The 25,476-nt window shown below is 34.3% G+C and overlaps 5 protein-coding genes across 6 annotated transcripts; 1 reads left to right on the top strand and 4 right to left on the bottom strand.

The window, feature by feature from the left end:
* Nucleotides 1–914: 914 nt before the first annotated feature.
* LOC113508566 (calumenin-B) lies at nucleotides 915–8,563 on the bottom strand. Its single transcript, XM_026891682.1, has 7 exons — nucleotides 8,364–8,563; nucleotides 7,999–8,222; nucleotides 5,328–5,487; nucleotides 4,610–4,736; nucleotides 3,920–4,041; nucleotides 3,267–3,382; nucleotides 915–1,847 (listed from the first exon to the last, which is right to left on the bottom strand). Exons 2-7 carry the CDS (start codon nucleotides 8,214–8,216, stop codon nucleotides 1,622–1,624), a joined length of 969 nt encoding a protein of 322 aa, XP_026747483.1. The 5' UTR covers nucleotides 8,217–8,222; nucleotides 8,364–8,563; the 3' UTR covers nucleotides 915–1,621.
* A 766-nt stretch (nucleotides 8,564–9,329) lies between these two features.
* LOC113508565 (ubiquitin carboxyl-terminal hydrolase 46) lies at nucleotides 9,330–13,444 on the top strand. Of its 2 annotated transcripts, none has more exons than XM_026891681.1 (8): nucleotides 9,330–9,559; nucleotides 9,765–9,845; nucleotides 10,475–10,691; nucleotides 10,792–10,872; nucleotides 11,443–11,636; nucleotides 12,039–12,296; nucleotides 12,606–12,749; nucleotides 13,111–13,444. In XM_026891681.1, the coding sequence occupies exons 1-8, from the start codon at nucleotides 9,515–9,517 to the stop codon at nucleotides 13,219–13,221; spliced, it is 1,131 nt and encodes a 376-aa protein (XP_026747482.1). In that variant the 5' UTR covers nucleotides 9,330–9,514; the 3' UTR covers nucleotides 13,222–13,444. The 2 variants fall into 2 exon arrangements, with proteins under 2 accessions (XP_026747482.1, XP_026747481.1); XM_026891680.1 differs by having other exon boundaries at nucleotides 12,591–12,749.
* Nucleotides 13,445–14,200: 756 nt separating this feature from the next.
* On the bottom strand, nucleotides 14,201–15,398 carry LOC113508567 (60S ribosomal protein L21). The gene is made up of 3 exons (XM_026891683.1): nucleotides 15,293–15,398; nucleotides 14,960–15,096; nucleotides 14,201–14,575 (listed from the first exon to the last, which is right to left on the bottom strand). The coding sequence occupies exons 2-3, from the start codon at nucleotides 15,086–15,088 to the stop codon at nucleotides 14,225–14,227; spliced, it is 480 nt and encodes a 159-aa protein (XP_026747484.1). The 5' UTR covers nucleotides 15,089–15,096; nucleotides 15,293–15,398; the 3' UTR covers nucleotides 14,201–14,224.
* Nucleotides 15,399–17,056: 1,658 nt separating this feature from the next.
* LOC113508563 (esterase B1-like) lies at nucleotides 17,057–19,345 on the bottom strand. The gene is made up of 4 exons (XM_026891677.1): nucleotides 19,254–19,345; nucleotides 18,910–19,066; nucleotides 17,460–18,763; nucleotides 17,057–17,327 (listed from the first exon to the last, which is right to left on the bottom strand). The coding sequence occupies exons 1-4, from the start codon at nucleotides 19,289–19,291 to the stop codon at nucleotides 17,147–17,149; spliced, it is 1,680 nt and encodes a 559-aa protein (XP_026747478.1). The 5' UTR covers nucleotides 19,292–19,345; the 3' UTR covers nucleotides 17,057–17,146.
* A 1,268-nt stretch (nucleotides 19,346–20,613) lies between these two features.
* Nucleotides 20,614–24,488, bottom strand: LOC113508564 (esterase B1-like). Its single transcript, XM_026891678.1, has 6 exons — nucleotides 24,160–24,488; nucleotides 23,918–24,008; nucleotides 23,654–23,810; nucleotides 22,806–23,509; nucleotides 20,958–21,557; nucleotides 20,614–20,845 (listed from the first exon to the last, which is right to left on the bottom strand). Exons 2-6 carry the CDS (start codon nucleotides 23,953–23,955, stop codon nucleotides 20,665–20,667), a joined length of 1,680 nt encoding a protein of 559 aa, XP_026747479.1. The 5' UTR covers nucleotides 23,956–24,008; nucleotides 24,160–24,488; the 3' UTR covers nucleotides 20,614–20,664.
* Between the last annotated feature and the right edge of the window lie 988 nt (nucleotides 24,489–25,476).

The raw sequence follows: 25,476 nt of genomic DNA, 5'->3' as shown, positions 1-25,476 counted from the left end.
AAGGAAGAAACATGGGTGAGTTTTATTCAGCAGAAGTCTGACATTCTCTTCCGATCAACGCTTTCAAAGCGAGTCATTTGATGATTTCCCATGCGGAAAAATGGTAATATAGCTCTGTGATTTGTTAAAACTTTTTTGGTCAATCAGTCAATGTCTTGGTCAGATGTCAAAGCTCAAAACATGACTCACATTAAAATAGAAAATATGAACATGCATTTGAAAAAACATAGCCAGCGTCGATATATCATTTTTGATGTCAGACATAAGCGGCTACATTTGTTGCATCCTCTATATGAGAGTAAATTTTATAATTACGAGTCTTGTACCTAGTGTCCAAAGCGGATTGGAACAAAATATTTTAATAGCCAGTTTTATTTAACAAAAGTATCAATGCCAAATATATAAATGTGTCTCTAATTGATTATTACCGTGAAATTAATGAATTATAAAAGCATTCATAGTACGCGTTATGTAAGATTTCATCTGAAATTGTAAAGGGATAATTTGATACCATTACAAACCGATCGACGAACTTATGATTTTAACACACCAAGTCAACAGCAATTATGAAACATGCGTCCAAAATATAAAACATTATAGAAAGTAATAAAAACAGTTTTCAAAAACTTGGGACAGACAAATCTATTAACTTCAACAAAAACAAATAGTTAAATTGAAAAAAATATTTATTTCAATAAGAATAGAAGCTGTTACATAATTATAACTATTTCATTATTGTACTTACGGAAGAATAGTAGTGACGTGAACACCATTTTCATATGTAATAATAATATTAGTCATAATTATTGCTTGAACAACACTAGCGCATAAAATCAGCGAGTTTATAACATTAGTAAGTACCAATCACTTATTCGGAATCAAAGAACAGCCATAAAAAAAATAAAACAAATAAAGGAATGAATAAATGAAGTTTAATTTCGCATAGCATATCAAGCTTAATTAAGCTGCCAGTAACAAAAATTGGCTGTGAGTCATTACACATTGTTTAGGTTATTTTTATGGCTGTACATAATTTCCCCATATTTAAATTTAAATATAAAAATCTATACGTATAAAAAATAAATGCAAGTCGATAGACAAAATTAAAATACATAAAAAAATACTTCAATCAAATCCATAAAATAAGATTCCGAAAATATTCAAGATCGATTTTTTTTTATATCATAACTGGAAAATAACTTTGGTCTTGTCGTTAGAAACTAAGAAACTTAAATCTAAGTTATTTGTTTAAAAATATGATTTTTACTGACACTCAGAGATTCTATTGAACATTAACAACAATTCCATTTACTCTTATAAATTAGATTGTACGCAAAGGCAACTTGGAGAATTAAAATATAAACATTAAAATGTATTTTTATTATCTGTACAGAAAGTGTTACCAGCCGTAATATATTTAAATTTCCTATTTATAAAAATAGTCAACATGAAACTTTTTATCTTTACCTTATTTAATAGCTGCTATTACTAAGTACAATATCCGAATTTCAAATGCGGCTGGCTTTATTTGAAAACTTTCTATCGTTTATACATTATGGCGAGAAATTCCGAACACTGGAAAACTGAAACATTAGCTATTAATAACATCTGCTTAATATATTTAGAACTCGTCGTGACGTGCTAGTGCCTCACCAAAGTCTGTAGCTTGGGAGCCTACAAAGAGGTCGTATTTGTCTAAGATTTCTCCCTTAGTCAGTTTCTCGTCAGCGTCAGTGTCAGCTTCGAAGACTAAATGTCTTGCCTCTGCCTCAGCGTGGTCGAACTCAGGCGGTGCGATCCAGTCTTTGACTTCATTTTCATCCATAAAACCGTCTTTGTTTGTGTCTCTGTAAAATAAATTAAATACTTTTTGAATAATTAGGTTCTGCATAATCTATTTAGCCGAGTAGGCGAGAAGAAATGTAGGTACATCGTTGAAGTAATGTGGACTGAGTGTCGTTGTGTAATTTTGTTTCATTACTAAGTATTATGTTGATGAGTCACGGCATGTTTATAGTCTAGTCCATAATATTTGTTATCGCACTTAATTTAATTGTTCGTTGTCCACTAGTTACACTACAAATTGCATATAAATTCAATTATGAGGTTAGTTTGTACCTGCATGTACATAAATCTTATCAGCATAATTAATTTCGTAAAGTCATAATACCAAATTACCCAACGTTTTGTTGACGCAATATCGGTACTACAGTCTTTATGTTATTTTTACATTTATTCATTATTTTCTTTTGGGTTTGTAATTGAAAATATTTCTAAAAACGAACCTGATATTTCCCTCCGCTAAACCTAGTAGTAGTAGTAGAGTCATAAAATATAATTGCACTCAAATTGACAATCTTTCTTTTAAATATCAGAGTGTCTACACCAAGTCTTAAAGTAATATTATGGTTGTGGAAGCGTGACAGCGCAAGACACGGAGTAGAGCGGCACCTCTCATGGCTAAAACTACAACTGAACGTGTGATACGGTCGGTCCGAGAATGGGTGACCATCTGTGTCATAATGAGTTTTACTAAGGGGTGTCGTGTGGGGTTGACTCACTGGGTTGAAGAGGTCTGATACCCGGTCACCTGGGCTACTTGTAAAACACTGGTACTTAGATGCATCCGTTTAGACTGAGAGCTGACCTCAACATAGTTGAGGAAGGGCTAGTTTACGAAGAACTATTTATTGGAAGTTAACGTCAGTCAGCGTCCAAGGGTTCATTTTGCCAACAATAGAAGCCCATTTAACGCTACTCCTAGAAATCATTTACATTGATACACAAATCATGACAATTATTAAGCGGGCAACAAGCGCTGACACAATAATATCAATTTAGGCTCATTGAAGGTATGTTTCAATACATGGTTACATGTTCTACTTTGTTGCTCTATATATTCAAAGCGAATTGGATCGCGTGCAGAGATACGTTACTATGCTGGGGCCACACTGCGTTAATCTTTTGATGTAACGCAACTTGAGCTATCGCCAAAAATGTTAATGCCTATATAATACTACACATGTTCCTCTCGTGTACTAAAAATTAAACGGCTAAAATGATTGAAAATCTCGTGTTACACTTACCAGTACGCATTTACTAGCAAGTTAAACGGTGATAAAATATTGAAAAGTTGCAAAACAAAACTGTTGATATTTATGTCTGCATTTTTATCATCGACAGTAAAGCGGTACCTAGTTCGCCTAGACAGCTAGTAGACTACAAAACAAATCTGGGTTTGTCTACGATACTAGTTTAAGACTGACCTGTATCCGGTGAACTGTTCCCTCTCCTGTTTGACCCAGTCGGGCTCCTCTTCGTCTTCACCATCCTCGGGCTTGTACATGTCACCGATGTACTCGTCCAGAGACACCTTGCCGTCCTATAATGTTATACATAGTTTTATGTGAAAACAGTTTTTATAGTTATAATTATGTAGTTTTCTCAGTGGGTCCTGCTACTGCACAGAACCATTGTGGATAGCTTGTTTTGCTCTATTATAAATATTCGAAAAGGCCTTGGAATATTGAGATATTGACATGCTAGTATTACTATTATTTGGGTACAGATACAGTTCACTTATAATGACAAACAAAAAATTATTGTATTTTAATGTATTATCTGGTGTGTTGGGGACGTCATAGGTTATTATATATTATGCGGTTCTCTCATTTAGATTTTAACTTATTAATATTTTCACAGCTCTGTAGTTCTTTGGGTCAATCATTAAAAAGTCGCTACTTCACATAGTTTCTTGTCGTCATTAATTCGTGCGCGTGCAGACTTAAAACTTGTTTTTACAGTATTTTTAATTTTTATAGCGGAAACTGTCGACTGAAATACCCGCGTGTACTCGTGTACACGACAATATAGGATATTATTTCGCTATTTTTATTGGCAATAACCAAAGTAAAATTACCTTGTCTTTATCAATGTCCTCCATAGTCTCAAGCACGACCACATCTCTCATCTCTGAGTGATCCTCCGGGTGAAGGAAGGCAGCAAACTCCGTGCGGTTCAGAGCATCGTTTAAGTCAGCGTCTACAATTAAAATACGAATACCTTTTAGTATAGTGTATTTGAAGTGATTATAGTGGTGTTAATTAAATAAGTAATGCTGGTATAAAGAGGTTGTTTTTTTAAAGAAATTACGACTTTATCAAGATGAAATGTAATCCTTATGTTTCGCAGTGTTTCACAAATGGTGTAGTCGTATGCACATAGACTTCAGCAAGCGTTCGTTGACCACACAAATGCCTATCGCGGAATCGAACAGGCGGCACGCCACACGCAGTAACTTCGGCGTGGTGAGTTGGAGACCAAAACCACTTTGCCGTATAGGGCTCAATTGTTTTTTTTTGGAAGAGCCGTAGATTTATTGGAAAAGATTTGTTACCAAAACTTATATACAAGTAGCTAATACAATATACCTAAGTTAGGTCAAAGTTAAAATACTAAGTTACATTCACTTTTAAATTAACTAAACCTAGTTAGTCTGATGTCAAACAAAATGTAATAATGAATTATAACAGAGTCATTCTTAATTCGGTAGCAAACATCGTATGTTTCCTTAAATCTTATAACGATTTAGTTATTGAGTCATTCTTGCCAGCATAGGTCCACCTCCTGCGGTCCCTCTTGAGAAGGTTCTTGTACGTGAATCCCTCACTGTTGGGCATCTTAAGTTCCTTATCATCCATCTCATCCATGAAGCCGTACACATTCTTTCTGTATGTCTGTTGAAAATAAAAATATGCGATGAAAAAAACAATAGATGTCGGCAAAGGAGATTAAATGGGTCATATAACAAATCTGACGTCATTCAACTTACGAATAGCCGAGCTATCTTAATATGACCCATATCAAAATCATTTATTACTGTATATACATACGTATACAGAAATTATAGGTCGGATAAAATTACAAAACAAATAAATTAGAAACAATAATTTTGTGATTTCAAATTTACTTTTGAACTTTTTGGAAGTTAGAGGTGGAACTGCTGTAGTGCCGGATGTTTCACAAGAAAAAATCCTACACTAAGTCAAAATAATCGATACTAGCTGTTGCGCGAGACTACGTACACATGAAAATCGAATGAACAGTTATCGAGTTCACGTAATTTCACATCGTTTCTGTAACATTTTATGAATCCTTTGCGCTTAGCTCCTATGGATCATAACGCAATGGTAGTGGTCCTTATAGACTTCCTCAATAAATGGGCTACATGACACCTACAATTTCAAATCGGACCAATAGTGACTGAGATTAGCGCATTCCAACAAACAAACTCTTCAGCTTTATAAAATTAGCATTGACAAACTCACCTCCCAAGGAATAACCTCCTCATTGCTGGGGTTGTGTTGCCTCCAGTGCCTGTCGACATCCTCGTTGATGTACCGCTTCTGAGTGTACCGGATCCAGTCCTTCAGCTCAACGAGCGAAACGAACCCGTCCTTGTCCCCATCAATCTTGTCCACGATTATTCTAGAAGCGTTAATCAAATTAGTCACTGTTTCGCCCGATAACGGGGTCACTGAACTAGGCGAGATAAAGTTTTTATGAGGTTTTATTCACGTATGAAGCTGTATTATGCGCTGTTATTGTTATGCGAAATCTTCTTGTCGTAACCGTTTGATAATTCGAGAACTAAGAGACGTGTTGGCTGTCGCCAGAAAATGTTTCAAGTGATTTAACATTATCGCTCATAATCGGTCGGTCGTAAGTAAAAACAATTTCTAAATGCGATTTGAGAGCTACAAAATCAAGGAACATTAAAACGACAAAAGTCTGCAGTTATTAACAACATCAGCCCGTAATGCCATTGTTGAAAAAACCTCGAAGGCTGAACAATAACAATTTAATATCGTCTAATTTAGGGCCTTAATTCCGTTATTTACGAAGGCCGAAATGGAAACTGGCACTATTTGTTTTCTCTTAAGCATTTTGCCAACACATTGATTGGAAATTCAGTACGTGGCGGAACACTCACTGTCAATAAAGTAAATTTCCAATTATTGTGTATTCTATTCATCGGCCATTGTAAATAGCGGAATTAGGGTGAACATCTAAGATTACGTAGACCCTACAGATCCATGGTTAAGAACAGCAAAGCCAATAAAGGTAACCAATTCATGGAAAATGGTATGCATATAACTTGAACTCGAGGAAAGTTCATAGGCTACTTTTAACTCTGAGTTACCGCGCGAATCTAATGCCACGTTTAGAATGACGAACATTCTTCAATACGTTCTTGTTGACGCAATAGCAGCTAGAATACGTCTTAAATGGCACAACACATTGCTTTAATAAATAGGTCAAACTTTGCTATAAATTATAATCATCATACAATCATACAACTTTGATAGACACCTTTTAAATACCTAAAACAATTGTTACCTCATATTCATATTGATATCAGTAATATGAAACGGAATTATGCAAGTTCCTGTATGATAATATACATTTTATTTTAGTAATTGAAATTTAAAACGATTAATCTAGAAAGTTCTTTTGTAAAACTAATGTTAGTAACATTTAAACAAGCATGGTAATAAGACCTTCGTTACATTGTATGACTAGGCTAAGGCGCACCAAGGAGTTTCACAATGTGAATACACTATAAATACTTTATAGTGAGATCGTAAATACCCCTCATGCAATTAACTTGAAACACATATTGAAGTTATTGAAGACTACATTTTGCAATGGATTTTGCTTGACAACTGTACTTCTTTATGTATATTACAAAAACAAATATCTTTACACCCACTAGTTCTACAAAGGTCTAAAGATCTAAAGCGCACATACATGAATTAATTAATTGAATATAATAATATTAAATCAATTTATGGAATAGTGTTGACTTATTTATTTAAATATGCACATTTTCAAAACGGTGAATACATTAATGATTAAAATTGAATCAGAATAACTGAAAGTTAACTAATAAATCTTATTCTAATTTCAATATTACTATGAAACAGACAATTTGAATACTAAATGAAGAATTTAGCCTGTTAAGCAGCAATGTTATGTATACAAATGTTTGCTATGATCATACATAACTGTATGAGCATACAATTACACTGAGATGATGTTATCTTCTAGTTAAACTAACCCACATAGCGTGGGCGAGAACATTGACACAGTGAGATAATCTCAAGATGCAGGAAATTGGTGGAATTGCTATTAAGATATATAAATTTCTAGAACATTCTATTTCATAAAGTTAATTGGTTTGTTTTGTTTCTGTACGAAACATATAAATATAAAATATAAATCACTTGTGGGATAATCTAGCTCTAGGAACTGTATCTCTGCAAAGCAAGTATTATATATGTAGGACCATTTATTTGTATATTTGATTATAGATTTTATGAAATATACGAAATTCAGCTAAATCATTTGTAACCAGCCTTTAATTGCCTTTAACCAACATTATTTGTTTCTGACTATGAAAAAATATATTTATTAAAACCGTTACATTCAAGTTTTAATTTTGTAATGCTTACTCAAAACCTTGTGTTTGTAAGCAAATACAGCTGTCAGACAAAGCCTTAGATAATTACAATAGAACATAATTTACTGGCCATACAATGTAAATAACAAAAAAATATGTGACTTTCAAAGCCTAGAAACGGTAGGGTAAATACACAATTGTGTAACACATTGTATTTGAATAAAGAAATGACATCACAGAGGTGATCACACAACTATACAAACAGAATAAGTAGTGTGTGCAATCTAAGAATATTAGAAATTCGTTATATAGTAATAATTTAATATTGAATATAGTATATATTGTATTTGTTTATGGCTAGGTACATAGTCTGAAAAAATTAATAACCGAAACTAAAAAAAATAAGTTCACCTAACTTAGGAGTTATTAAAAAAAATAGGTACTTAATATCATTAACTCAAGACTTTAATTATGCATAAACAAATACAAGGATTAAACATCCTTGTATTTGTTTACTTATTTACTTTTTAACTTACCCCAGTCTCCTTTTACTTTCTTCAGGAGGCAGTTGGTCAAATGATTTAGCCTGGTCTTCACCCAAAAAGGCGTCATGATCAAACTGCTTATTATGGTGCTCATTCTTAAAATGTTCCGACTCCGATAGCCGATCCATGAGCCGCTTTGTCTCTTCAGGGGTCGGCACACCAGCAAATACCGCCGAAACGGCCAAAGCAACGAATAGTGACCTCAGCATTTCGACCTAAATAAGTAAACAATGTCCTCAATCAAATAACAACATAAAAATCTCTGATGAATTCTTAATTCACTTAATTACAGTTTAATAATAAACACTTTTGTATTTAGTTTAAATTAAGTATTTTTCAGGCGCTTCAATACGTACCCGTTGGATATCGCCACGTCAACACGACCACGTAAACTTCCTCGTTCCCGAAAAGATAAAACAATCGGGTTGGGATATCGGATCGGGACCTACTCGCACTCGGAGATAGAAGCCGGCTATGTGGGAGGAGGAACGAACGAGAGCTCACTCGCGATGTCGCGGATGCTGTTATTACAATGCGTTTGAAAACCTAATCTTGATTAAAATACTTTTTATACTTTTCTGTGAGTTATATTTTTACACTATTTTTTCTTTCAATGTATATTTATGTTTCGAATTCTTCTATTACTATATTTACATGTTTCTGGATTTTTATTTAATTATAAATCAATGAAATGAAACATAAAGTATGATAAAATATGATAAAATAAAGATATATACATTTTTTAGTTTCAAAACACAGTTGACGTTCAATGGCTTAAATGTTACCATTTATAAATTGAATAGTTCTCTCTCTGTGTTCTCATTTTACATTACTGTTGTAAGTCGCTTGTGTGAGGCTTAGCTAAAACAATATGCGAGAAAAGGCGGTCTAAATGGGATAAACTTTGCCACTATTGCGAATGATTGTCTAGTTTACCTATAGTTTCGAAATTAGGGCTTCTTATAAGCAGTTGTACTTGCGTTATAAGGTTTGTACAAGAACTTGTCGGACTTTATACATTTTTATAAACATTCACCATTGGGGTGTGTTTCATAGAGCCAGAGAGTGGCGAATGGATTATCAACTCTTGGGAAAGAAAAAGAAGCAATATTCAGAATGGATTTCTTTTGCCCAATAGGAATCTGGAATCTGAAATGGATTCTCATTTATTATTGCGTTATTATCCATAACTATACTAAAAAGAATATTCTATTCCAAGAGGGTATTTATTGAAAACCCTTCATAACTTTTATTGGAATCTTTCTGGTATGCCGAAAGTCTATAAAAATCTTGATAAAAATACTCTTTGACTTGACTGCTGTTTTCTATCTACATCTTCGCTTGTCTGTGGTTATGTCATAATCGTAACTGTTGTGCTTATTTTGCCCATTTCCAAAAGAAATTCCAATTATGTTTCTAGAAATAAGTGCGGCGGGTTTGTAAATTAGGAATATTTGACTGCGACAACCGCGTATTCAGACTATAAGTTGATAAAACAGAATTGCAAATGTCAATATGTCAGGATCTCGGCCTTAATTTCCAACATAGAATGGTGAGAGAAATGCTTGTTTAATTATATGTTAATTAATCACCTAATTACAATCATAAGTAGAGGAATAGGAAACTGTAGTGAGTCTAAGGACATACTTTCAAACTTCTCTAAGGAGAAAGGAAATGCTGTAGTATTGTTACGTTTGACAATGTCGGCATTTTATACGAATAATTTATATAAATTTGTGCATTTTTCATTATTTCAGGGCGCAAATATATCACAACTAGAAAGAGATATCGGGTCAGAGCAGTTCCCACCGAATGAACATTATTTTGGTTTAGTTAATGTAAGTTAAATCTCTGTTACATGTACTTCTGAAATTTCAGTAAATAGTTGCGTATTGGAACCATGAAAATATTATTATGTCATCAAAGATTAGAAAAGATAACTGAGATAACATTATTCATAGTTATTTCCTCTTGTACATACTTTAAGAGGCTCATAATGTCCAGGTATGATTGAGAAAAATTCAATTTTATACTTAGTGAGACCAGACACACTGTAATTATTATTGAAAATATTAATAATTCAATTATTTTGTATACAAAAGTTAATAATATTATCTTTTAAAGATATTTGAGTAGAGTACCTAATGAAAAGAAAATTATGATATATAGTAAACTAATTAATTACAACAAAAACACATATTATTACAATGAAATGGCATGATCATATCCTCTTCCCTTACAAATAAAACTCTGCCCAACTTTGGGAAAAAATTTTGCTTACATAAAAACCTATATGAATCATCAATATAATATAACTATAGTTAGAATATAATGTTGATTATCAGTCTGAAATCACTCACTGTGTTCTATGTTATTACATAGTACTCAGTTACTCTTCTTCTTTCACATTCTCTAAGGAGCTACAATATTGTACCTAATAATAAAAAATAACTGTATTCTTTTTCAGTTTGGCAATACATGTTATAGTAACTCAGTGTTGCAAGCATTGTATTTCTGCCGCCCATTTAGAGAGAAGGTACTAGAATATAAGGCTAAGAATAAGAGAACAAAAGAAACCCTATTAACATGCCTCGCAGACTTATTTTATAGCATTGCAACTCAGAAGAAGAAAGTAGGTTCCATAGCGCCTAAGAAGTTTATTGCTAGGTTGAGAAAAGAAAAAGGTGAGGCTCTTTTTAATACTTATTGTGCTCGTGTTGACTTTTTTTTTTGCCTATTTATTTCTGAATACATCTCTTAAAACTGTTCTATTTGTGTTTGCAGAAGAGTTTGATAATTATATGCAACAAGATGCCCATGAATTTCTCAACTTTCTAATCAATCATATAAATGAAATTATTTTAGGTAAGTAATCTTATCATTGTTTTGTCATTATTACAAATCTAGTATCTGCAGTCTTATCAGTTGCGTTTTATTCAACTTTGTAAATAATATCCTTCCTCTGCAATAATGCAATGTTATTTGATATAGGTGATTTAATTAACATGAAGATTCTAATTAGATTACTATTAGGGTAATTTAGATGAATAAAGGAAAATGCAGAAATAATGTTACAGTGTATTCATATTAACTAAGTTTATTTTATATTCATACAAAATTCTAAGAAAACAGAACATAAAAGATGTACAAAGAAATGTCTATAAGAAAACCGCCATAGTATGGATAAGTGGCAGTCATCAGAAATACTGTCTAGAAATATTGGTCTAGTCTAGAAATTGTTAATGTTTTTTTTTAATATTCAAAGTGCTTTTGTATTATCCAGTTGTATTTAAATACTGCATCTATCTATTGAAATAAGTAATTCTCATTTATGAAGAAGGCATTTGTAAAGAACCTTGTTAATTTAGGCGGACAATGGCAGCAAATGCTTTAGTAATACCATTCAAATATTTAACATAATCTCCATTGATCTAGCTGAGCGAAATCAAAGCACACTGAAAGTACAAAAGAATGCATCTGGCGAGAACGTTACCTGCAACGGTACAGCGCCACAGAACGCCGAGCCGACTTGGGTGCACGAGATATTCCAGGGCACGCTCACCAGCGAGACTAGGTGCCTTAACTGTGAGACGGTTAGCAGCAAGGACGAACATTTTTTTGATCTACAGGTAAATAGAAAATAGACGTATTCAGTAACTTTTGAACCCAATAGGACTTTAATTAAGTTGTTGTAAAACTGCCACGCCCTCGTATTTCTGCAGTGATAGATGCAATCTAATTCCAAAAATGTTGTCAAAGCTTGCGAACACTCCGAGTCAACTGGATTTGACTTGAGTTGTCGTTATTTTGTTCGCGACTTAGTTACGTTTTATGCCCAAAAAAAAGCAGTTTTCGCTAGAAAAACAGTGCGATCCCAGCCAATACATTTGTTTCATGAGACCAAGATTGAGTTTCGTCCGACATATCCATTATAAGACTGTTTACTATTTGTAGGTATCTTTTAATACGTGATAATTACAAAAAAAAAAAACACGTTGTCGAACATTCAAAACGTCTTTTTTTTCATTCAGGTGGACGTCGGTCAGAACACAAGCATAACCCACTGTCTGAAATGCTTTAGCGACACTGAAACGCTATGCAACGACAATAAGTTTAAGTGCGACAACTGTAGCAGCTACCAGGAGGCGCAGAAGCGTATGAGGGTTAAGAAACTGCCGCTCATACTCGCGCTCCACCTGAAGAGATTTAAGTACATGGAACAGTACAACAGGCATATCAAGGTGTCGCATCGAGTCGTATTCCCTTTGGAGCTCAGGTTGTTTAACACGGTGAGTTTTGAACAATTTATAATGCTTTCTCTTTCATTCATTTGTCATTTACCTTTTAATCACCCTTTAGTGTCCAATTGTAGTGCAAGATGTCTCTTTCCCCCTTTCTCCATTTGTTTCGCTATAGTGGCCCGCCCAAATATTATAGATACTTATATATTATAAGAAACTTGTAAAAAACAAACCCACGTCTGTCGTTTACGACCGGATTTGCGCTTCGTTATTGCCCATTAATCTGTTCATTCCCATTTGTGCTAATCAAAACGAAGCCTTATTGCTAAACAAATAAAATAGCATTTCCCTTTACAGTCGGACGACGCTGTGAACCCAGACAGGTTGTACGACTTAGTGGCTGTGGTGGTGCACTGCGGCTCGGGCCCCAACAGGGGACACTACATCAGTATTGTGAAGAGTCACGGCTTCTGGCTGCTCTTCGACGATGATATGGTAGATGTGAGTATTATGAATCGTTACATTCGCCTTTAGATGTAGACGTGAATGTATTTGGTGTAAAAGATTTGAGGCTCTCATGTGCATTTTGCTGTCGCATCATGTTTGTTGTCATTTTTGTAAGGCCGTTTGCGGGCTATAAGGAGGATCGCGCTGTGAGAGTGCATTGCACCAGCGTCAAATCAGTAACAGTCCGGAAGATGCCTGATGACTATGAAATAATCAGTAAAATAATAAGTGTCAGACAGTAATTCTAATAAAACTATAAGTAGATATATTTGTATTGGTTCCACGTCAAGAGAAATGCGAAATGCAATTATTATTTTGTATAACTCACTTATTAATTGGCTCATTTATTTTACAGAAAATAGATGCGTCCGCTATAGAAGACTTCTACGGCCTAACTTCTGATATACAGAAATCGTCAGAAACAGGATATATATTATTTTATCAATCTAGAGATGCTAGTTGTTAAGTTTATTCAATTAATTTTAGTAATTTAAATTATTTAAGATAGTGATTATAAATAAATCATGTTATTATGCCACATTTGTTAAAGTTGAAAAGGCATATAATTATTGAAAAAAAACGTTTAATTCCAACAATTGATTATATATATTATTCATCTTTTAAATGGTCATACAGTTGTAAATATATTTCATTTCAAAATAAAACGTTGTGATCTTTCTCCGCGTGAATTGCTTTTTTTTTTAATTTACCTTTAATCCCATTCCTAGCTACTGAGAACGCTTTGTTCCAAGTCAAATCTGAAAATTTACAATTACATAAGTGCCTGTCTGCTATCTTTTACTGAATTAAACAATAATACTTCGTCGGCATCGGCTAGATTTAGAATGAGTCACCAATAAACACTGCGCTGCTTGCGGCGGTTGCAATCCAAGAGACAAGCTTATGAGTTGTACATAATTTATTGCAGACTTTTCGCACGTTCGGAACCGAATGTTTCTCCCGTGACTTACCCCCTCGGATTCTGCCCCGAAGTCTAACGCTTTCTCACGTTTAAATACGATTAGTAGTTGAGCATTTAGGACGACGCGAAATCATCGATAGTCGCCTCGACTTTCTTTGTAATACTTCAGTGATATAAGGTACTCATTTTTTACTGCGAAAGTCGTTTGAAAACTTACTATAATGATTTTATTATGATTTTCGAGCAAGACGCAGATTTTAACCCATCTCATTTAAAAGACAAAGCAAGTTAATCTCATGTCCATAATCTGTTTTTTTCTTAAGATCGCGAGTTTCGTCTAGATCTACTATTAGTGTGCGTAATCAATATAATGATCATTACATTGGTGTTTCTGACATAAGACCATCTCATTATGTGCAAGTTCGCAAACTTTGGATAGTAAATAAAAAAGAATAGACCATAACTGCAATGTTCTTTAGCTTGTAAAATGAACCAATCAAAGGAAAGAAATTAAAATCAGACATCCTTAAATATACTTTATTTCCTTTTAAGCTACAAACTCGTAGGGGATAGGAGCCAGTAGTACTGGTTTCTCTGTGCCACTGACAATGTGAGCAGGCTTGGGTCCAGCAGGTTGTCTCTTGAGGTTAGCGAGCTTGCCGGCGGCCTTGGCCTCCTTCAGAAGCCTCTCATTCTCCTTCACCCTCTTAAGGAAGTCCTGTCTGCACTTGGAGTGCTTGATGTGCTCAATGCGGACGTTGATGCGCTTAGGTAGGATGCGACCACGTACGCGCTTGTTCACAATGACACCAAGAGCGTGTTGTGTGACATTGTAGACACGGCCAGTCTTACCGTGGTAGACTTTGTGTGGCATACCTTTTTGGACAGCACCATTGCCCTGAAAACAATTGCTTTTATTTAATATGCTGCTTATAATTATATGGTATCATAACCATACATGAAACAATAAGAACTCATCACTAAACTTATGTCTATTACTATGAACAAACATGAATGTTTACAAAATTAAGCCAGTGTGAAGCAATTATCTGGGGATATATTACAAACTATTTCTTGACACCTACAAATTTATTGTACAAACCTACAAATTTAGAAACAAATATTAATATGTACGTAGCCAATTATTTTATTTATAATGTTTCCTTTAAACTAAATCTCAACTTTAGAGAGGCTACAGAGTCCTAAAACTAATATTTTAGACGTATTCAATACAAATTTATAGTTAAGTCAGCCGCCACAGGTGATCACAAATAGAACTTACTCTGATGTCAACGATGTCGCCAACTTTGTACACTTTCATGTACGTGGAAAGGGGGATAGTTCCATGAGTGCGGAACCTGCGGGCAAACAAGTCCCTGGTGCCGCGACGGTAACCCTTGGAGTTCGTCATTTTTATGCCTGAAACAAAATCAGCATTCGGTCACCAACAGGCGCGACACAACACGTGGAGTTCCGATTTCCACTAAAAACAGCAAGTGCTAATCAAAACTTATATAGAAAACACAACTGCAATTGAAAAATGAGCATTTAAATACAATTATTATCCGGATTCTTGTATTTTACAATAATTAAAATTATTTAACTTGATAATCACCTTGTGTTACAAAGCTTGACGGATAAAGAAAGAGGTTATGTTAGTCTATGGAACAATCTATGGTGAAGCTACCATAAACAAACTGTTCAACATAGAGAAAGTTTGTTTTTAGCAGGGTTACTATGCCTTATTCATAAAATAACACTATTACAAATAAAATTAACCTCGCTTGGGAAACAAAACGAAGCAAAAAAATCTAAAAGGGTAAAAATAACTAAAAAAAGAATAAGTGCGTTTTCATTTCATGTGGTAATGTGTGAAAACCAAATCTATATCATCACATAAACTATGGTTACTGATTTAAAAAGGAAAAAAAAATAACTTAATATAAATCACAATAATATTATTGTATTAAATGCGGCACAACATATTTTTATCTGAACCACAAACAATTTTTTTAACGTAGGTAAATATTTATTACCAAAATCTTTTTCATGACACATCTTGGCGCCAAAATAAAAGTTTAAAAGTAATTGTTTGTCAAAAAAAGTCCTGGTTTTTTCAAGAATTCAAGTAAGTATTTAAGTTATATTAAAGAAAATACAGTAGGTCGATTAAAATAATTTAATGTTAAAAGCATGCTCAATTAAAATTAAGAAATACATAATATTATAGCTACCTCCTATCGTCCTGTCGTTTATGTCCGTTACTGAAAGTCAACTGTATTTAAATCATACTACAATAATAATTACTTTACTACGGGGCTATGTTATTCAATACCCGGTCGGTCCCGGTCGTCCGGCCGCAAGGTGGGTCGATAACATAGTGAAGGTCTGGATGAGGCTGGCACAGGACCGTAAAAACTGGTACGAAAAAGGGGAAGTCTATGCTCCGCAGTGGGAGGACAAAAGCTGTGGATGCCGATGTTAAAAAAGCGGCTCCCGCTCTAAGAAATTTAATCTTTGAGTCGCGGGGGTTTGACGAACATTCAAGTAACATGAACAAGGACATCCAACCAGACTCAGGACAATCATTCGTGGATCAAACCCGCGGGCCGCGACACTTCGCGCTTAGCGAGTTTGACGTGTTGACCTCAAACACTCGGCTGCCCGTGAAGTCAAAGTGTTAAAACAGTGATATCTCCGATGTTCTCTAAAAAGTAAATGATGCAAAGGGCAACATTGTTCAAAATTAAATATTTGTTTATCATTTTTATTTTGATAACCATTTCCATCACTCATTGAAAATAAGCATTGTTCTTCTTTATGAGTCAACTTCAGGATTGTGAAAGTTTGGCAGGCCGTTAATAATTAGGTAACCCTGTATAGGTATTTATGTACAAATTACATCAGGGCATTTCGTACGTCGAAGTACGAAGTATCTTTACAAAATACTCTTAAGTATATCAGATGTAAGATGTAATATTCTTTCAAGAACACTACTACTGTGAATATGGTATCTGAAATACTGACTTAAATAAGTAACGGTCAGTGGGTTATCGTATGAGCAGATGGTTCTTCTAAATACTTCTTAAGTTGAAAATACTGATACAGTAGTAATATCACATACTGATGTCCAAAAATTTTTTATAAACAAGATGGAAATACGTATCTTGCATCTGAATTTTAGATATTTGAGTTTTATTTAAGTCACATCTCCTAGTCTCGACAGTTTGGACTTATAAAATACTCGTCTATAAATAGGCATTTACGAATTTGACTGATTATAACATAAACTGCAAATGTTTAGATAGTCAAAGTACTTTAGTTCATCTTTACGTATCAATTGCGTGGCTTACTTATCAGGGAAAAAACAAAAAGTATACAAGCAATTAAAAAATATGTTATTCATCCTATAGGTCAAGAAAAGAATGCAGATTTCTGGACGCTGCGTTCATAATTTTTAATTTATTAATCAATTACAATTTCGGATCAAAAGAGAATTTGCTTTTTCGTAAAAGTTGTCCCAAAATCGAACATTGTCATCATTATTTACACTTAGCACAGTTAAATTGCTACCGATGTCCACGTATTGTCTGGTTTTCATATCATACTCAGGCCACGTAAAGCCGAACGATGAATCCGGTGTGGGGTTACTGGAAGAAATAATTGAATTGATTAAAATTTAATAATCTGTCGAAAATCTTGTTATAAATCTGGGTAAAACTACTTATTTTATATAGAAGAGTAGCTATCGGCTAGTTACAAAAAAAAAACGAATATCTTACCCATATTTGGCAAAATTCGTAAACAGCGTAGTAATTTGATCAATCAATCTGAATTCTTCGCTATCCTTATCCGAGATCAATTTCATTGACTTTCGATCGAACAAGTACTCCAATTCATCAAAATGACCAGCACCATGAATACCATATTGAATCGCTGCTTGGCTGTTCACATTTCTGCTTGAGACGCTTGAAAACTGATAACTGTATCGTACAGTATTTTTAACAACGGGTAATTTTGTAAAATAATTTATAACATCATAAACGAAAACAACATAATTGGAATAATTAACGAACTCTGCAATTGAGTTTATATCAACAGTTTTATTACCAAAATAATATTTCCGAACTTCATCTGCAAGGCTTAATATATGATCTTGACCTAAGTTGGCAAACAATCTTCGTGGTACAAAAAGCTCCGGATATTTATTATGATTTGGTATAAAAAGGGAAACGAAGGATCCAACTGCAGTGGCTGTTTCTTGATTCGTATGACCGAATAAAATATCAGCCTTATTCATGTGATCAACTTTTCTGGCTATATCGTATGTCAGAAAACTATTTTTACCGACGTATTTTTCAACGACTGGCACGAATGGGTACATTCTTAATATATTATTCGAGTATTCTTCAAATGACAAAACATAAGGCGCAGTATTGACTAATTTATCAGATGTCACATTCTGAAGAAAGTTTAGTAGTTGTTCCGGATCTTGTGTGTCAAAGCCAAGTTGCTTGCCGAGCACAAATGCTCGTCGTTCTGGCTGTAGGGGTAAAGCCCAATCGGAAATTGGAGCGCCACTTAAAGCAATCGCTCTCTGAAATAAACCTTTGGACATAGGTGAGCTAACGTGTAACGCAACGCAGGCACTTCCCGCGCTTTGACCCATGATAGTTACGCTGTGTCTGTCTCCTCCGAATACATGGATGTTATTTTGTACCCATTTCAAGGCTAATACTTGATCCTTAAGTCCTGCGTTACCAGGCACATCTTCAGTACCCAAAGTCAAGAATCCCAATGCATCTAATCTGTAGTTGAAGGTTACCACTACCATATTCTTCCTAATGAGAAAATCAGGCCCGAAAGAAGAATCATTACCAGATCCACTTCTATATCCTCCGCCATGAATAAACACAATAACAGGGAGAAGGGTCTTAGGCTTTATATTTGGTGAATATACATTGATGAACAAACAATCTTCGTTACCAGGAATCAAAATGTTCGAAAGAACTTCAACTTGAGGGCACACCGAACCATGTTGAGTCGCATTTCTGACACCCTTCCATTTTTTAACGGGCTGAGGTGCCTATAAAATAGAAAAAGAATATGACTTATTAGCTATTCTGCTATAAATAGTTTGTTCGTTTGAATTTAAGATTTAATAATTTTGTGGCAGTTACTTTATTGGGTTTACACACTTGAAAGTCAGTAACTGGAGTATCAACACCATACCTTAAATCTCAATGGTCCGGTGGGTGGCTGTGCGTATGGAATCCCTTTAAAACTGTAATAATCTCCTTCTCCTGTGACCAATTCCAGCATCTCTCCCCTCAACTTCCCATTTTTGAGTTTTACTTCAATGCCGTTACTTGCAACAATTTTTATTACACTGCAAACACAATACAATTAAGTTCACAAACAAATGCACCTTTTAAATACCGTTTACCTTTAAATTTAATTTCAATCTCACAATAATGATAACAATCATTTTTAAATTAAAAATAATTTTAGTAAGAACAGTTATTCCTCTTCTTAGAACCATAATAGTATTTAATTTGTATTAAAAAAAAACTTACAAAAGCAATGTTATGTAATTACAATTTAAAATGTTCATTTTGTCTTACGAGGAAAATGAGTGGTCATGATTGTTGTCATGGGTATATAAACTACTTTAACCAAATAGTATGTTAATTATAAAATTCAGATGTATTTAACACTTAAGTAAACTTTAACATTATTATTTATGCACAGCATTACTATGTGTAAAAATATTAAGCATGCCTCGTTATTTTTCTATGATTAATTAGTGAAAAATGTTCATTTTTTTTAATATTTATACAGGATTAAGTTCCTTAATGCGGGACATTAGGAACTTATCCTTGTGTCGCGGGGGGTTTCACAAACTTTCAAGTCACATGCACAAATGAATGAATGAAAATTGCACTTTTGTATATTCTTAAGCATTTTCCTACACAATAATTGGAAATTCAGTACGGGACAGTACAATCAAGGTCAATACAATTAACTTTCAACGATTGGTTTGGCAAAATAATTAAGAGAATTGGAATAATTTCAATTTGAATCTAACTGCCATTAATTCATCGGCCGTTGTAAGTTGCAGAATCAGGGCTCTGTGGAACACCAACGCTCCACCATCCTGCCATTGTTGTTGAGTGCTGGACTAATAAAATATGAAGTCCTTTATCGAAACTTAAGCTGATTGGATGTGTAAACCCCGTGATCAATGTGAGAAACGAATAACATAATAATATGAATTACCTACTTCGATTTAAACTAGAAACAAATGAACAATTTATTGAAGCCAAGATTCGCAAATTAAAGTAGTGACTAAAATTATACCTAAACTTTGTTTCATTACAGTCTGGAATTAATTTACACAGCTTGTACTAATTGCCTATTGCGACTAATTGGTGTTAGCTTAAGATAAATTAAAGTTATATATGACTTTTTTCTGCTTTTCCCCAAACATAAGGAAGGGGTACGGCCGCTAGTCGCGATGATGATTCATGCTTAAAATATTTTTTCAGGTTTGTCCCTAGAGTTTTGTGTTTGTGTAGCTTTATAATTATAACGTGTTTTCTGGTTGGAGTCTTATGGCACTTCAACGATACAATAGTACCTAACCCGTTAGTTTGCACCTTAATAGGTGTATTTTTTTTTGTTTTTAAAAAATCTGTCAAATTTAGTAAACCCTTTTCTGTAAGATGTTGTGCTTTCACCCATGTTTTTTGAGAAAGATTATTAGCATGTTATAATAAGTCTATATAGGGCAAGGGTTTGTAAAGGATACCGTTCCTATAGAACGCAATTATTACATTTGTTAGGGTCATGGAAAAAGCTTTGCAAATGTTTATAAACCATATCTAATTATTATTGTTTCTAGAAATTATACAGAGATAAATAAAAGCAATTTAATATAGGTTTCAAAATCTGTTTAAGGCCATTACAAATATTACAATACAGCAATCAGTTACAATTTCGATTCAAAATAGAATCTGCTTTTTGGTAAACGTTGTCCCAAAACCTAATATTGTCATTGTCATTTACATTTAACACAGTTAGGTTATTTCCAATGTCCAAGTACTGTCTTGTTTTTGTGTCATATTTAGGCCAATTGACGCCAAGCGAAGAGTCGGGTGTAGGATTTCTGAAAAAAAAAATGATGTCATTCAAATGTAGAACGAAAAAACAACTTTTTTTACATATTCATCCGTAAAGTACAGCTAATCGGCTTGTTACAAGAAAAACGACTATCTTACCCATATTTGGCAAAATTGGTAAACAACGTTGTTATTTGATCAATAAGCCTGAATTCTTCGCTATGCTTATCTGAGTTCAACTTCACTAATTTTGGATCGAACAAGTAGTCCAAGTCCTCACCATGGCTTATTCCATTGATTCCGTATTTAATCGCTGGTGTCATTAACACGTTCCTGCTTGACACGCATGAAAACCGATAACCGTATCGTACAGTATTCTTGAGAACAGGTAATTTTGTAAAATAATTTACAATATCATATACGAAAGCGACATAATTGCTATAAGTAACGAATTGTACTATCGAATGTGTATCAACAGATTTATTACCAAAATAATAATCCTTAATTTCGTCTGCAAGGTCTAAAATCAGGTCTTGGCCTATATTGGCAAATAACTTTCGAGGTACAAAAAGCTCTGGGAATTTATTATAATTTGGTATTAAATCAGATATTAGTCTCTCAATTACGCCAGCTGTTTCTTGATTCGTATAACCGAATAAAATATCAGCCTTATTCATGTAATCAACTTTTCTGGCTATATCGTATGTCAGAAAACTATTTTTACCGACGTATTTTTCAACGACTGGCACGAATGGGTACCAGTGGCGAAGGCTCCATACAACTCGATTCCTACCGGCTTCCCTTTCGAAATATAGAAAATACTAGTGTCTATTATTTTTCATTATCATTGAAACAAATAAATAATTTACGAAATTATAGTACTATAAAAAATATAAAACAATAAAATTGCTTTTAAAAATAACTATAAAAAAAATCCGCCTACCATTTTACACCGCGCAATAAATCCCGCTCACGCACATTTGGCCGTCGCGGTCGTTAGTAAGGACTAAGGTAACTCGTAAGGCGAAACAGGAATCCAGTGCAAAGTTTCTATTGCAGCGATCGTGACCTTGACGTCACAAAGCGTGCCAATCTTAGGAGCTAGGGAAGCCGCAATTTTTCGAGTTATAGGGACGGAGAGATACGCCAGAACGAGATAGAATGATACCGAACTTCGTTGTCCGCCGGAACGGGATAGAATGATAGTTTCTTTTCACTTTTGGTTCGCGGTCATTTATCTGTCAAACTTTATATTTTTTTCACCAGACCATTTGCATTTCATTCGATATATTAGTATAATAATTTAGAATTGGTCATGTACTATTGTTGAAATTTATTAAAACTAAATTAGTGTAAACTAGAGTGAATTAGTGATAGTTTTGTGTCGTGTTAGTGCAGTGTGGTGCAGTTTAGTTATATTGTTTGGTAGTCGTCTATTTCACGCAGGTATTTAGGTAGGTAAGTTGTTTTAGTTTGTAATTTTAATAGAAGCAGTTGTTATTTAAGTAGTACCTTTTCAAAGTTGAGTTTTGAAAATAAAAATCACGTAATTCATTTAGGCCGTGCTTGCCCTGACATGATTATTTTATTATAAACGAGGCGATGGGTTTTTCAAACATTTTAATAGTTCTTTTTACAACAAGTAGGTATCCTTGGCTCACGGGAAATGTTTTGTTTTCCTTGCTTGTTATGCTCAGATTCTAACAGCTTATGGAGCCACACGGGATTTAATGATATTATAATCTTACAAGTTCATCTAAAAACATGTTCAGACCGAAAAACATATCCGTAGTTGTTTATCATTGTATGATTTCGGAAATCATAGGATAGAAACATTTTTTGCTAATACGCATGTAGTTCATAATAAGAATGCTAAAGAAAATTCATCGTACAAGATATAAGATACAAGCCATAATAACTAGAATTCACGCATCACAAGCAAGGTAAGGTTTTTTTTTGGTCCGGCTTCCCTTCTAAGAAAATTCACCCTTCGCCACTGATGGGTACATTCTTAATATATTATTCGAGTATTCTTCAGACGATACAACATAAGGCGCAGTATTGACTAATTTATCAGATGTCACATTCTGAAGAAAGTTTAGTAGTTTTTCCGGATCTTGTGTGTCAAAGCCAAGTTGCTTACCGAGCACAAATGCTCGTCTTTCTGGCTGAAAGGGTAAAGCCCATTCGGAAATTGGAGCGCCACTTAAAGCAATAGCCCGATGAAATAAACCTTTGGACATAGGTGAGCTAACGTGTAAAGCAACGCTGGCGCTTCCTGCGCTTTGACCCATGATAGTTACACTGTGTCTGTCTCCTCCGAATACATGGATGTTATTTTGTACCCACTTCAAGGCTAACACTTGATCCTTAAGTCCAGCGTTACCAGGCACATCTTCAGTACCCAAACTCAAGAATCCCAATGCATCTACTCTGTAGTTGAAGGTCACAACTACCATATTCTTCCTAATAAGAAAATCAGGTCCGTAGAAAGCATCATTTCCAGATCCACTCTTGAATCCACCGCCATGAATATACACAATGACGGGGAGAAGAGTCTTAGGCTTAATGTTTGGTGAATATACATTGATGAACAGACAATCTTCGTTGCCAGGCAGAAAAATGTTAGTAAGAATATCGACTTGTGGACATATTGGACCATGTCGCGTTGCATTTCTAACACCCTTCCATTTTTGTGCGGGTAGAGGTGCCTATTAAATAGAAAAATTAAATGAGATATTGTGAGATTAAAAAAATAAGTGAAAATTTGTATTAAATTTGATTTTCTAATATATTCTTTTGCATTCTCTATTTGGGCGCCAAATGTAACTTTAACTGAAGTTTTAACACCATACCTTAAATCTCAATGGTCCGATGGGTGGCTGAGCGTATGGAATCCCTTTAAAACTGTAATACTCTCCTTCCCCTGTGACCAAATCAAGCATCGCTCCTTTCAACTTCCCATTTTTCAGTGTTACTTTAACTCCATTACTTGCAACAATTGATATGACACTGCACACAATACACGATTGGGTTACAATCATTATAATTTAAGAGAAAAGCTAGTCCTAACCTTTTGATTATTTCAATGAAAATGTTGTTATGTAATAAAAACTTACAGCAGTAATTCAATGCAATAGAAATGCAAAATTTTCATTGTTCTTTCTTTGTTTTATAATAAAACAATCCAAACAAAATTGTGGCTTCCAACTACGAATAAAAATGAGACCACAATTGTTATGGGTTTATATATCTATCTGCATCAAACCAATTAAGCATGTTAATTATAAAATTAAAGTGTGTAATATATGTATAGAATCAGAATAGCTCTTATATAAATTGTCTCTTATCGCAAACTTACCTACAGATCACTTGGTGCACGAGCATATCTTTAGACAGTATTTTTATTTATAAGTAGTTAGCTCTAGTTATGTTAGTTTTTGGTCAGTAGGCTCTGTTAGAAACAGTACCCTCCTTCACCAAAATCGGATAATACATCATTCAAGGTGTCAACTCCATACAAAATTTATATCAGACTATGGATCGGAGGGGTTTTGCACTCAAAATGGTGTGAACTCGAAATAAGTGGTGAATTTTTTATGCCAATCCGCAGAGAGCTAGCGTGGTGATCAATGCTCAAACCCACCCTATACATGACGACGCCTGTGCCCAGCAGTAGCGTAAACCACGGAATTTAGTATGATTATACGCATATACATATATAATATTATTTTTTACATAATATTATGATGAAGTAGCAATTTATGCCGCCTCCGTGTTCGGGGCTACTTTTAGTCTAAATTTTAGCCGGCAGCAAATACGTCATGGAACCTTAGCTGTCACTTTAACAACTACTTTTTACTATAGTGAAAATCCCACAGGACTCCCACAGGACCCATGGAGGACTCCATAGGTCCTGTACTTCCGATAATCTGCAAATGGCAATTATTCTCTGTTCAAAATACTCTAGAATCTGCTTGGGAAAAGCAGGAAAATGTCATGATTACCTACATTACTTCTATAAATTATTTTAAGCAAACAATAAATCGCAAAATTCAAATGGCACAAGCTGTGTAAATTAATTCCAGACTACAATAACAATATAATTTGCTACGTTTACTCAACACCGACTTTAAAATGCATTTGGTGGCTTAAAAGGATTGTTCCCGTTTTGTTTGTTTTAACCATCTTCCAAAATCAAAATCAAAAATCATTTTTTTTCAAATTAGGCTACTAAGTAGCACTTTTTGAAGGTCAGAATCTATTGGAATTTTATTTTATCTTTTAAAAAAGTGTCTCCCTCACTAAGCACTTAGAACACTTCATGCATCACACAAATGCTTGTCCTTGTGCAACGGCGGGGATCATACCCACACGACACGAGGTGTACAGTGGTTTTGGCGTGGTGACCTCAACCACTCGGCTACCGCCACCAACCATGATAAGTCAACAAACCCGCTAAAGTAGCGGGTTTGTAGTATGTACCCACAGTATGTACCAATCCTGCGTCAAATTGCGTTTTCAGATCAGACGATGCAAGTACTAGAGGGCCATATCGTGAACTCAGCATGGTTAAAAGTCGTCAGCTTTCTACTTCTAAATAAAATAAAGGAGATATTTACGAGCTAGAATATCTCCTTCAATAAATAAAATCTGATTATATATTTTTTAAGAACAC

Source organism: Trichoplusia ni, chromosome 2 (genome assembly GCF_003590095.1).
Source record: "Trichoplusia ni isolate ovarian cell line Hi5 chromosome 2, tn1, whole genome shotgun sequence".
NCBI lineage: Eukaryota > Metazoa > Arthropoda > Insecta > Lepidoptera > Noctuidae > Trichoplusia > Trichoplusia ni.
The sequence above is the reverse complement of the archived record's forward strand: the minus strand, read 5'-3'. Positions and strand labels throughout refer to the sequence as shown.